This window comes from Malaclemys terrapin, chromosome 1 (genome assembly GCF_027887155.1).
Source record: "Malaclemys terrapin pileata isolate rMalTer1 chromosome 1, rMalTer1.hap1, whole genome shotgun sequence".
NCBI classification, from domain to species: Eukaryota; Metazoa; Chordata; order Testudines; family Emydidae; genus Malaclemys; species Malaclemys terrapin.
In genome coordinates, this window is record NC_071505.1 from 343,779,731 (window position 1) to 343,793,788 (window position 14,058).

General features: G+C 47.5%; 1 protein-coding gene across 1 annotated transcript in view; it reads left to right on the plus strand.

Moving 5' to 3' along the window:
* The window catches only part of LOC128830151 (disintegrin and metalloproteinase domain-containing protein 20-like), a 191,173-nt gene that overhangs the window by 73,455 nt on the left and 103,660 nt on the right, over nt 1-14,058 (plus strand). The window contains exon 11 of the mRNA XM_054015910.1: nt 6,986-7,143. Coding sequence (XP_053871885.1) covers nt 6,986-7,143 — 158 coding nt within the window. The remainder of the gene's footprint in view (nt 1-6,985; nt 7,144-14,058) is intronic.

Below are 14,058 nucleotides of genomic sequence, written 5' to 3' on the forward strand. Positions count from 1 at the left end.
GCGTGTGTTTCTCCCTCTTACAATGACTTTGACGCTCAACAGTAGCTGTTGAATAGAGTGGCCTCGAACCTTGGGCTGGAAGTGGAGGGCCTGCAGCGGACAAGATATCAGCTGTTGAAGGTGGCCCTCCCTCTCAGTGAGCCCATGATGGTACCAGTTAAAGCCTTGTGGTAAACTCTATCCTCCCTCGCTCCCATCGCAAAAAGGGCTGAAAAGAAGTACTTTGTCCCTGCCCAGGGCTATCAGTACTTGTACTCCCACCCTACTCCAGGATCCCTGGTGATCGTGGTAGCCAAAGAGAGGGACAGACTGGGACAGCAAGGAGTGACTCCTAAAGCAAAGAATGCAAAGAGACTAGACCTTTTTGGTAGAAAGGTTTATTTTACAGGTGGTCTACAGATCCACATCTCCAATGTACAATCATTGCTGGGCAGACACAGTTCTAACGTCTGAGAGTTGATAATGAAATTGAAGGACTGTCTTCCCCAGGAGTCCAGATAGGAGTTCTCCGCTCTCGTGGAGGAAGGGAAGTCTGTGGCCAGGGCCTCCCTCAAGGCCATGCTGGATGTGGCATTTTCGCCAGATTCGTGAACCTGTTCCACCGTGGGATCTAAACCTGGTCCTGTCAAGGGTCACAGGCCCTCACTTTGAGTCACTGGCATTGTCTCCCTTGTTGTACCTCTCCTGGAAGGTCGCCGTCCTGGTAGCAATTACCTCAACCAGGAGGGTCTCAGAGATCTAGGGCCCTAACATCAGAACCCCAGATATGGTGTTCTTTAAGGACAAGATACAACTTCACCCCCGTGCCATGTTCCTCCTGAAGGTGGTCCCGCAGCTCCATGGTAATCAGGCTATCTTCCTGTCAGTATTCTTCCTGAAACCGCACAGGAATAGGGAGGAGTAACCTCTAAACACACTGGAGGTTAGACAAGCCCTGGCCTTCTATATAGAAAGGACTAAACAATTCCGTAAGTCAACACAGCTCTTTGTAGCAATAGCAGATAGGATGAAAGGTGAACAGACAGGTGCCCCAATTCCTCCTATCTTGACCGCCCACTTATTGAGAGCTCAAGCTTCCTCAGCAGCATTTCTGGCCCACTCCCAATTCAGGACATTTCTAGAGCAGCAACTTGGTCATTGGTGCATACTTTTTCATCCCATTATGCCATCACCCAGCAGGCTAGAGATGATGCTGGGTTTGGTAGAGCAGTGTTGTAAACCTCATGTCTCTGAACCCACCTGCTAAGGTACTGCTTGGGAGTAATCTAACGTGGAACGGACGTGAGCAAGCACTCAAAGAAGAATAAATGGTTTCTAACCTTCCATAACTGTTGTTTTTCTAGATGTGTTGCTCATGTCCATTCTACGATCCACCTTCCTGTCCCTGGTTAAGAGTTAGTTAGGAAGAAGAAGATGAGATGGTGCAGAGCCAGCCAGGCCCTTTATATTAGTGCATGAGCATGAGATACCAGAGTGTGCTACAGCTGTGGATACCACTGAGGGAAAAATCTCCTGAGACTGTGCAGTGCATGCACACCTAACATGGAATGGACATGAGCAACACATCTCGAAGAGCAACCATCACAGAAAGGTTAGGAACTTGTTTTTTTTCCAGCCCTTGGTTCATTTTTATAGCCTTCCTCTGAAGTCTCTCCAGTCTTTCCACAATTTTCTTGAAGTGTGGAACCAGAACTGGCCATAATATTTTAGCAGTAGTCTTACCAATGTTGTGTTCAGAGGCAAGATCATTATTCTAAAAGTGCTGGATATTCCTCTTGTTGTTGTTCATTGGCTGTGGGTGTGTTCTTTCGGCGTGCTGTGCCAGCTCTGCTCAGATAGCCAACACAGCAGACCTCGATTGAACTCCCCAATAAGACCATAGACCTGTTTCAGTAGCGAAGGCACCCAGACAGGTTTATTGTCAATGAAACACGGTCCCAATGCCCTGGCTCAATTGTTACAGGTACACTTACGCAAGTATTCTCATTATAATGGGCTCAACTCAGTGAATGGCAGGACTTTCCATTTCACCCCTCTGCTGGCAACAGACTCTCCCTCCAAGGCTCCTTTTTTATACCCTGATACAACCAAGTTATGTATTTCCCCTCTGACATGATTAATTACCATCCTTTACTTTGTACATGTTGGTTTGATCAAAACATTTTTTTCCATCATGCTATCATCTGACCTTATTTTTGAGAGGTCAACATGTTCCTGTTCCCTTTGGGGAGCGTGTTTGTACAATACTTGCTATTGGTGTGTTATAGTACCACCCTTCTGGACTGTGCTTGTGTGAGTATCTTGTGCGTAGTGCTTCTCAGGAATGTGTGTGCTTTTGCAATACCAGCCCTGTTCTTGCCAGATTCTATGAGCCTACACACAAGCAGAGCCTGGCTTCTGTTCACTGCTTGACTTTTGCTAACTTTGTTTTATATTAGCAGAACTTGACCACTACTTTAGTTCAGGCCTCAGGCCTCACACCAAGCCTCTTATACCAGGCCTCATGTCTCAGGCTCTCTCTTTTTCCTGCATCTCTTTTCATACATTCAAGGACTGCATTAGCCCTGGTGCCACAGCACTGCACTGACAGCTCACATTGAGGCGATTAGCCTTGATGATCCCCAAGTCCTTCTCTTAATCACTGCTTTCCAAGATAGAGTCTTCCATCCTGTAGATCAGTGGTTCCCGAACTTGTTCTGCTGCTTGTGCAGGGAAAGCCCCTGGCAGGCCGGGCCGGTTTGTGTACCTGCCGCGTCCGCAGGTTCAGACGATCGCAGCTCCCAGTGGCCGCGGTTCGCTGCTCCAGGCCAATGGGAGCTGCTGGAAGCGGCAGGAGCTGCAATCAGCTGAACCTGCAGACACGGCAGGTACACAAACCGGCTCAGCCCTCCAGGGGCTTTCCCTGCACAAGCGGCGGGACAAGTTTGCGAACCACTGCTGTAGATACAGCATGAATTTTGTTAATCTTTCTCAGAAGTGCTATCTTACATTTGGCTATATTAAAACACATTTTGTTGGATTGTGATGGTTTGCCCAGGTGATTCCCAATTTCCTGGTGCAAGTGCTGGAGGAACCAACTAGGGGCAGAGCTCTTCTAGACCTGCTGCTCACAAACCAGGAAGAATTAGTAGAGGAAGCAAAAGTGGATGGGAACCTGGGAGGCAGTGACCATGAGATTGTTAAGTTCAGGATCCTGACACAAGGAAGAAAGGAGAGCAGCAGAATACGGACCCTGGACTTCAGAAAAGCGGACTTTGACACCCTCAGGGAACTGATGGGCAGGATCCCCTGGGAGAATAACGTGAGGGGGAAAGGAGTCCAGGAGAGCTGGCTGTATTTTAAAGAATCCTTATTGAGGTTGTAGGAAAAAACCATCCCAATGTGTAGAAAGAATAGTAAATATGGCAGGCGACAAACTTGGCTAAACAGTGAAATCCTTGCTGATCTTAAACACAAAAAAGAAGCTTACAAGAAGTGGAAGATTGGACAAATGACCAGGGAGGAGTATAAAAATATTGCTCAGGTATGCAGGAGTGAAATCAGGACGGCCAAATCACACTTGGAGTTGCAGCTAGCAAGAGATGTTAAGAGTAACAAGAAGGGTTTTTTTCAGGTATGTTAGCAACAAGAAGAAAATAAAGGAAAGTGTTGGCCCCTTACTGAATGAGGGAGGCAACCTTGTGACAGAGGATGTGGAAAAAGCTAATGTACTCAATGATTTTTTTGCCTCTCTCTTCACGAACAAGGTCAGCTCCCAGACTGCTGCACTGGGCAGCACAGTATGTGGAGAAGGTGACCAGCCCTCTGTGGAGAAAGAAGTGGTTTGGGACTATTTAGGAAAACTGGATGAGCACAAGTCCATGGGGCCGGATGCGCTGCATCCGAGGGTGCTAAAGGAGTTGGCGGATGTGATTGCAGAGCCATTGGCCATTATCTTTGAAAACTTGTGGCGATCAGGTGAGGTCCCAGATGACTGGAAAAAGGTTAATGTAGTGCCCATCTTTAAAAAAGGGAAGAAGGAGGATCCAGGGAACTACAGGCCAGTCAGCCTCACCTCAGTCCCTGGAAAAATCATGGAGCAGGTCCTCAAGGAATCAATTCTGAAGCACTTAGAGAAGAGGCAAGTGATCAGGAACAGTCAGCATGGCTTCACCAAGGGCAAGTCATGCCTGACTAATCTAATTGCCTTCTATGAGGAGATAACTGGATCAGTGGATGAGGGGAAAACAGTGGATGTGTTATTCCTTGACTTTAGCAAAGCTTTTGATACAGTCTCCCACAGTATTCTTGCCAGCAAGTTAAAGAAGTGTATGGGCTGGATGAATGGACTATAAGGTGGATCGAAAGCTGGCTAGATTATCGGGCTCAACGGGTAGTGATCAACGGCTCCATGTCTAGTTGGCAGCCGGTTTCAAGCGGAGTGCCCCAAGGGTCGGTCCTGGGGCCGGTTTTGTTCAATATCTTCATTAATGATCTGGAAGATGGCGTGGACTGCACTTTCAGCAAGTTTGCAGATGACACTAAACTGGGAGGAGTGGTAGATACGCTGGAGGGTAGGGATAGGATACAGAGGGACCTAGACAAATTAGAGGATTGGGCCAAAAGAAACTTGATGAGGTTCAACAAGGACAAGTACAGAGTCCTGCACTTAGGACGGAAGAATCCCATTCACTGTTACAGACTAGGGACCAAGTGGCTAGGCAGCAGTTCTGCAGAAAAGGATCGAGGGGTTACAGTGGATGAGAAGCTAGATATGAGTCAACAGTGTGCCCTTGTTGCCAAGAAGGCTAACGGCATTTTGGGCTGTATAAGTAGGGGCATTGCCAGCAGATTGAGGGACGTGATCATTCCCCTCTATTCAACATTGGTGAGGCCTCACCTGGAGTACTGTGTCCAGTTTTGGGCCCCACACTACAAGAAGGATGTGGAAAAATTGGAAAGAGTCCAGCGGAGGGCAACAAAAATTATTAGGGGGCTAGAGCACATGAGTTATGAGGAGAGGCTGAAGGAACTGGGATTGTTTAGTCTGCAGAAGAGAAGAATGAGGGGGGATTTGATAGCTGCTTTCAACTACCTGAAAGGGGGTTCCAAAGAGGATTGATCTAGACTGTTCTCAGTGGTACCATATGACAGAACAAGGAGTAATGGTCTCAAATTGCAGTGGGGGAGGTTTAGGTTGGATATTAGGAAAAACTTTTTAACTAGGAGGGTGGTGAAGCCCTGGAATGGGTTACCTAGGGAGGTGATGGAATCTCCTTCCTTAGAGGTTTTTAAGGTCAGGTTTGACAAAGCCCTGGCTGGGATGATTTAGTTGGGATTAGGTCCTGCTTTGAGCAGGGTGTTGGACTAGATGACCTCCTGAGGTCCCTTCCAACCCTGATATTCTATGATTCTTTGTAACACTAATCTGTCTCCCTCATTATTTATTTCCCCACCAATATGCCATCTGCAAACTTTATCAGCCAAGATATCATATCATCATTGTGATGGGGTTTAGCAGGTCCTGAGCCCCCCTGCTGGAGTCCTTGTGGTCCTGCCACACTCTATGCCAGAAAAGAGTAGGGAAGGTGAGTCCTCTAAGTGGCCTAGAGAGGCTGTTGGGAAGCAGCCAACCCAGGCCCAGCCAGCCCATATAAAAGGAGCTGCAGTACCAGGTTGGTTCAAGGAACTGCAGTACCAGGGACAGAGCAGTTGCTGGCAGGGACTGGGGGAGCAAGAAGGAGCTCCTGGCTGGCTGCTGAGACTTAAGCAAAACTTCAGCCCTACTTAAGGGTGAAGGAAAGGTAATGGGGGACAGCGGGGAAGTGACCCAGAGAAATGCTGCAATTAATATATGGATGCAGCAGGCAGCTGCTCCTTATAGGGTCCCTGGGTCAGGACCCACAGTAGTGGGCAGGCCCAGGTTCCCCCAACGGCCACATGCAGAGTGGCCTTCTCCTCAGCGAGGGAGTCGAACTGGGCTCTGAATGAAGATTGAAGACCCTGAAGAGGGTCAGTAATTTTGGAACTGTGATACACTCTGAACTGAAAGTGACTCAGCTGGAGACATATTTCCCCAGTTGATACACCCAGAACTTAGTGTTTTTGTTATAATAGCTCCCTAGAGGACACTGTGTCACTGGATAATTTTTACAAGTAAATATCCAGGCACTGTCCAAAGTGAGGAGAAATTAAACCATATTTTCTGCTTTAGTCCTTACTTTCAGCAGTATGAACTCAGGAATCCCATAGGTCTGTGTCCTGTGCAATTATTTAAAAATAGTATAAAAAAGATTGTGGACTTCCTACAATCAAGATATGGAAGCAATAGGTACAAGTTATTTACCTACTGTTATCTTATCTGACGTTGATATCAGTGATCCATTATGACTAAGTTCTTCCTCCTAATCTTCCAAACAAGGGTTCTCCACTTTCCCTGGAAGTGGTTCAGATGAGGTATAAGAATGATTCAGTTTGAAAAACCTGCTTTAAAGGGAGAGACTTAAAAAGTTCAATCTGTTTAGCTTATCAAAGAGAGGAATATGAAGCTGGATGAATTTGGATGAGAAATAAGGCACATTAAAGTTAACCATTAGAACAGCTTGATACGTGTTATGGTTGATTTTTCATCACATGGAGTCTTTAAATCAGGAATTGATATCCTTATAAAAGAAATGCTTTAGCACCACCAGAAGTTCTGAATTTGATGTAGGAATTATTGGGTAAAATTCTATGGGTTGAGGACCTTGGCAGAGCTAGACATGTCACTTGTCAGTGGTTCATTTTCCCCCCTCTTAAAAGGATCTCAGAGGGTAATTTGAAGAAATTATTATTCCTTCAATCTGAAAGTTCTCTTCTAGGGTTCTGCTGTGTTCTAGATTTATGTTTGCAAATGAAATTATCCAGTGTGTTCATGCAATCACATAACTCTTAAAATTTGGCTTTTTATGTTCATATGTAATTCAGAACCCCTTCTCGTTTTTGTGTTTTGTTTAATTGTATACAGGCAAGAGGTAAATCAGCACTCTATGATGCAACCATTATTGCACATGAGATGGGTCATTCTCTTGGCTTCTCTCATGATGATGAGCCGCCAAATTCAGCTAGAGGTTGTGTTTGCAAATGCCCCAAAAGAGGAAAATGTATCATGTGGTCATTTAGCCCGTGAGTAATACTTGGTTTTAAAATTTTGTAATACAACAATTATGTCTTTTGATAAGGTCATTGTAAAGGAATCCACTAAGGTTTTACTCTCAGATGGTGAGAGAATCTGACCGCACCCCATTATTTACACTGGGTGGCTCCAGCACAGGCCCCAATTCCTTAAGTTTTGCAAGGAGGCCCTGCCCTTTGCAGGGCTCCTTGAGTCTCTGTGGGTGGGGCAATCAAAAGGAAAGTTAAATGCCCCAGTGACTCGAGAGTTTCCCCTTCCCGATCCTCTCATGGGTGGAAAGAAGGTCTACAGCACTGCCAACAATACAGCACCTGTGTAATGGGTTTTGAGAAATCTCTCTGGCTGGGCTGCTAAATCAGGCTTACTCTGTCCAGTTTACCATGGGAGTTTGCTGCACTGCCCCATAGGTCAGGGAGAAGGCCTCCTGGATGAGAGTTCCCCCTGTGGCTCCAGGAGTCACTCCAGCAGCCTTCTACTTAGGGTAATCTTGCTCCTCCTCCCTCCAGCTGATTGCAGTTTCCTCCCTTTAAAAGACCTCCTCCCTGCCAAGACCAGAGGGGTGGGGCTATCCCTTCCCCCACCACCTCTCTGGCACCTTCCTCATCAGTGGAGTCTATACACCCTATCATAGTCATCTTGGAAAATAGATGTTTTTTTAATGGGTTTGTTGGCCCTGGTGCACATGAGACAGGATGGTCCTTCATCTGCATTGTATATTATATATGAAGCACAGAATGGTAGTTGAAAATGTTTTCATGTTCAGTCACTGACTCCTCTGCCCTTCCTTTTGACAGGGCTATTAGGTTTGCTTCCTTCCTTTGTATAATCAGTTAAATTCAGGAGTCTTTTCTGACTTGTATGTGTGATATTTTTCCCTTGTTTTCTCTCTCTCTCTCTTTTTTTTTTTTTTGCTCCTTATTCCACATTTGACCTGCTATCAATTGCTTTGGGGATTAGTTTTGGAGTTCAGGTTGGATGTCAATAATGGCAAGTGATTATGGGCCCTGCTCTCCTTATACTGGCCCAAAGCACCTTGCAGCAGTGGTTCTCTGTTATAAACATACAGTTAAGGGTTAATTTCTCTTTTACCTGTAAGGGGTTAAGAAGTTCACATAACCTAGCTGACACCTGACCAGAGGGACCAATGTGGGGACAAAATGCTTTCAAAAAGGGGGAGAAAAAAAAAGTCTTTGTCTGTTCTGTGTGTGTTTTTGCCAGACGGAGAGAAGGAACCATCCCACTCCTACCAGGGTAGCTAATAATTAGAGAAGGAATGTATTAAATTACTTATATTTCTATTTGCAATTTCTTTTGCAAAATAGAGGGAGAATCAAATTGGGCTTTTTTGTGTAACTTTAAAGTTTTGCCCAGAGAGAAACCCTCTGTGTTTTGAATCTGTTTGTCTGGGAGATTATCTTGCATGCTAATCTCACAGAGGTATTCCTTTCACCTTTTTTTTTTCTTTAAATTAAATTCTTCTTTTAAGAACCTGATTGATTTTTCCTTGTTTTAAGATCCAAGGGTTTTGGATCGGCGTTCACCAGGGAATTGGTGAGGGAATTCTCTTGAGTCTACCCAGGAAAAGGGATATAAGGACTTGGGGGAGGGGGGGTTAGTCTCAATTCTGCCAGGAAAGGGAGGGGTAGGGACTGGGGAAATATTTGGGGGAAAGCAAAGTTCCAAGTGGCTCTCCCCTAAAATTTAAAACACGCTTGGTGGTGGCAGCTTACTGTGACATAAGCTGGTAAATAAGCTTAGCGGGGGTCGTTCATGCAGGTCCCCACATCTGTACCCTAAAGTTCAGAGTGGGGAAGAAACCTTGACATTCTCCTTGAAGTGATTGCAGATGTATACATTCCATTGTGGGTGTATGTGTCACCAGTGCACAAGAGTTGAAGATTTTTGCTATCATTACCATTGGGAATGCATATGTGCACTATGTCCTTGTGCTCACAGCTGAAGTGTGTAAGGACTGGGCTGCTCCAACGCGCTCTCAGTTCCATCTCACTGGTTGTGATGGAGTTGGAGCTCCCTATGTTCCTTCAAGTCCTGGTTCTTTCAGCTCTCTTTGTCATCTATTGTTACGTGCAAATAGTTAGACAGTCTCTAATGTAAATAGATTGTTAAGTATTTGTTAAATGTTAGTTCTCCTTTAAATCACTGCACATGTGCATTCCACGCTTGGTGTGTGCACATCTCACGCACAGTTGCTAAAAAAAATGTCCCTCAGTAATACCCATCACGGTGTCATGAGTGCCTTCTGCTGCTGTGCACCGCTGGTATAGCTATAAAGGGACCACCCAACCTTGAGCCACCTGAGTCCTTTCTTACCACCTGTGATGGTTGCTGGAAATGCTCTTTTTGTATTTGAAAGTTCTCCCAGAGGACTGTGTTTTCATGTTTCGTGTTTGTTTAGTTAGTTAGATTTTTTTTTACCATCTCAGGATTTCACTCAACTCCCAGTACCGAGGGATGCCTTGGTCACCCAGTTTCAAACCCTGCATTTCCTGCAATAAGGCTATGCCCATGAGCAACCTGCGCTCAAGTTGCTTGATGTGCCTTCAGGAAGCTCATATTGGAGAGTGTTGCCAAATTTGCAGAGACTTTAAACCTCACATGAAGAATGATGCAGAAGCCAGGCTAAAGTTTGTACTCATGAAAGCGTCCTTGAGATCTCCATCTGAGCCAGGTTAGTCAGAGTCATCACTGAATGCCTCAGTGTCAGTAAGGAGTGTGCCTCCTACCATTCCTGAGTCTCGATACTGCTCACCCTGTGTCTAAGACACCCAGTGTCTAAGAAGAGGCATCAGAAGCAGACTGCCAAAAGGGGGAGATCTCTGGCACCACACTCTGCTAGGCAGGGGGATAAGAGTAGACTGCTGTCCAAGCCCAAGCTCTCTTCTGCTTTGGTACTGTAGAATAAGACATTGTTGACTCCAGTTCCTAGGCAATTTCCATTGAGTCCGGAGCCAGAAGGAGCTCCTTCTGCATCTGTGGCACCACAATGACACTATCCCGATATTGACCATGCCGGAGGCATTCGTGGCTGCCAGGAACATCCCGACCCTGTTGATGCCGGTATCGCCAACAGTACAAGAATCGATATTGTTGGTGCCAGCAGACACGGGAGAACAGATAGCATTGCTGCTACGCGTGGTATCGTGCCAGCATGATGTACCCCTGACTGCTTGTCCTTCAATACTGTCAAAGGGAAAACTTGCAATGTTCGCTTCTCTGTGGGCCTCTCCACTTCAGCACTAGTCAGCATCATTGTCTGAAACTGCACCTCTGTGGTCAACGGAAGGAGAACTGTTGTCTTCTGAATCAGAGGTTCTATTCTACATTTCTCATCCTCGGAGCCACTGCCATTGCTCCTTCTCCAGATGTTTCCACTCTTCCATGGATCCTCTCATAGGAGTACCACTGAGTGGTTGGCCAGGAGTTCACTGAGGGCTGCGTCTGTCAAGTGGCCTCTTTGTAATCCATGGGGCTTCCCTCCATTTCCAGATTGTATTCCAAGCCCTCCAATTTGGTGACCTTGGAAAGGGAAGCAGTACCTACCGATCAGGCAGTGCCTGGTCGTCTTCAAGTAGAGTCCCTATGGGTACTCCACTGTAGGTGTGCTTACCTCCCTGCACTGCTGATCAGAGAGGCTGTGAACTTTGGTAGCAGTGTCTGTTGAGCTCGCACATGCGCTGTCTCTCCTCGTTCTCTGCCATGAGGCTAGCCAGTGTGCGTGGGCAAACCCTCCTCAGTTCCTTCTCAACTGTACTGGCTAGAGATGGAGTCACTGGCAGTCTGTTAAGACTATCGTCTTAATCTACATACCTATAGTTAGTTAGTCTCATTGTTATAGTTCTAGCTGTAATTTCCCTATTTCTTTATTTTATCCTTAGCCCCCCCCCCCCCCGCCCCTGAAAATCTTCTGACGACCGTGCACGCAGCGTGCACACACCTAATTGGAATCGATATGAGCAAGCACTTGAAGAAGAAAAAGGGATCCCTACAATCCCTCCACCCAAGTGCCTGACCTCACCTGTATTGCCTGCTGAATCAATACAAGCCAATGTGGCTTGTCAGCAACTAAATCCTAAAGAATAAAAATGGTGCCAGCAGCACCACTTGTGCTTCTACCCCTGTGAATCTGGCCAGACCAGTATGACTTCATTGGGGCAGTCCTGGACTCGAATTTTGCCAGGGTGTGCCTACCGCAGACCCGCTTCCAGTCCATGATGACCATTATACACGGCCTCCGAGGCTTCCCCACCTCGATGGCATGCACGTGCCTTGCTCTTCTCGGCCACATGGCCTCCTGAACCTTCGTGACCAGACATGCCAGACTACGCCTCCGCCCTCTTCAGACCTGGCTCTCGTCAGTTTACCGTCCAGGCCGGGTCAGTTTGGACACAGTACTCACAGTACCAAAGGAGGTCTTATCCTCCCTAGGTTGCTGGCTAACCCCAACCTGGTTTGCGGGGGGGATGCTATTCCTGACCTACAGCCCTCTCTAGTCCTGACCACGGACGCGTCAGCTCTGGGCTGGGGCGTTCACCTCGTGGACCTTCGCATACAAGGTCTTTGGTCCGCACAAGAAATAACCCTGCACATCAATGTCAGGGAACTGAGAGCAGTATGCCTGGCGTGTCAAGTATTCTGTGAACATCTGCAGGGCCGTTGTGTCACAATCCTCACAGACAACACAACGGCCATGTTTTACATCAACAAAGAAGGCGGAGCGCGATCGTCCCTCCTCTGTCAGGAAGCCATACACCTCTGGGAATTTTGCATAGCCCACTCAATCGACCTGGTGGCGTTATTTCTCCCAGGAGTCCAGAACACCTTGACAGATCACCTCAGCAGGTCCTTCCTGGCTCACAAGTGGTCGATAAGCCCGGACGTGATTCATTCCGTTTTCCGGAGGTGGGGATTTCCCCACATAGACCTTTTCGCCTCTCGCGAGAATCGGAAGTGCTAGATGTTCTGCTTTCTCCAGGGACGTTCCCCAGGCTCCCAGTCAGATGCATTCCTAATGCCGTGGAAAGACCACCTCCTCTATGCCTTCCCTCCGTTTCCGTTGGTCCACAAGGTCCTTCTGAAGTTACGCAGAGACAAGGCCCGCTTAATCTTGATCGCTCCAGCGTGGCCCAGACAACACTGGTACACCACAGTCCTCGATCTGTTGGTGACCAAACCAATCACTCTAACATTGTGGCCGGACCTGATCACCCAGGAACACGGCAGGTTACGTCATTCAGACCTGCAGTCCCTCCACCTCACGGCTTGGATGCTGCATGGCTGACTCAATCTCAGCTGCGTTGCTCCACTTCGGTATAACAAGTGCTCTTGGGTAGCAGAAAGCCCTCCACTAGGTCCACATACCTGGCCAAATGGAAGCGCTTCTCCTGCTGGTGTGCCCTAAACAACACTGTCCCGATGGAGGTGCCAGAACCTAGCATCCTAGACTATCTCTGGTCCTTGAAACAACAGGGCCTAGCTGTCCAATCTATCAGAGTCCACCTAGCAGCGATTTCAGCATTTCACCCTGGCTAGAATGGGCGCTCCGTTTTCTCCAGTCCCTTGGTCCGCAGGTTCCTCAAGGGTTTAGAACGTCTACCCACAAGTCCGTCAGCCGACCCCGACGTGGGATCTAAATCTAGTTCTATCTAGACTCATGGGTGCCCCCTTTGAGCCAATGGCCACCTGCTCACTTCTGTACTTGTCCTGGAAAACAGTTTTCCTCATCGCTATCACATCGGCGAGGAGAGTTTCAGAACTTAGGGCCCTTACATCGGACCCACTGTATAAGGTGTTCCATAAGGGCAAGGTGCAGTTGCGACCACACCCCGCTTTCTTCCCTAAGGTGGTGTCTGCCTTCCATGTCAACCAAGACATCTTCCTCCCGTTCTTCTTTCCGAAGCCACACGCTTCGCGACGAGAGCAACAGCTACATTTCCTAGATGTTCGTAGGGCTCTCGCCTTTTACATCGAACGAACAAAGCCTTTTAGGAAGATGTCCCAGCTGTTTGTAGCAGTGGCAGACTGGATGAAAGGCCTCACTGTCTCATCGCAGCGAATCTCGTCTCGTATTACGTCATGCATCCATGCATGTTACAACTTGGCTGGTGTCCCAGTTCCACGACTCACTGCCCATTCTACTCGGGCTCAAGCTTCGTCCTCCGCCTTTCTGGCTCATGTGCCCATACAGGAGATCTGCAGGGCAGCGACTTGGTCATCCGTGCACACTTTCGCCTCCCACTATGCCATAGTGCAGCAGTCCAGGGATGATGCGGCATTCGGTTCAGCGGTTCTTCACTCCGCGACATCTAACTGCGACCCCACAGCCTAGGTAAGGCTTGGGAGTCACCTAATTGGAATCGATATGAGCAAGCACTCGAAGAAGAAAAGACAGTTACTTACCTTTGTAACTGTTGTTCTTCAAGATGTGTTGCTCATATCCATTCCAAACCCGCCCTCCTTCCCCACTGTCGGAGTAGCCAGCAAGAAGGAACTGAGGGAGCACTGGGTCGGCAGGGGAATATATCCGGCACCATAGGGGCGCCACTCCAGGGGGCGCCTCAGCCGACCCACCGAGTGTTGCTACGGTAAAAATCTTCCGACGATATGGAATTGATATGAGCAACACATCACAAAGAACAACAATTACAAAGGTAAGTAACCGTCTTTTCTCTTCTTTTCATTCTTACAGCCTATCATCAATGCAGATGGTAAGGTCCACAAGGGCACCTAGGCCCACAGGTATATCTACATGGGCCAATTCATCTTTGATTTCTTCCTGCAAGCCCCACTGCAATTTGTACAGTTGTGCTGTTTCATTCCACTCTGTATCCACTCTGAGGCAGGGGAAATGTGCCACGTTGGAGGCTACTGTGCCCTGTCCTTGCTGG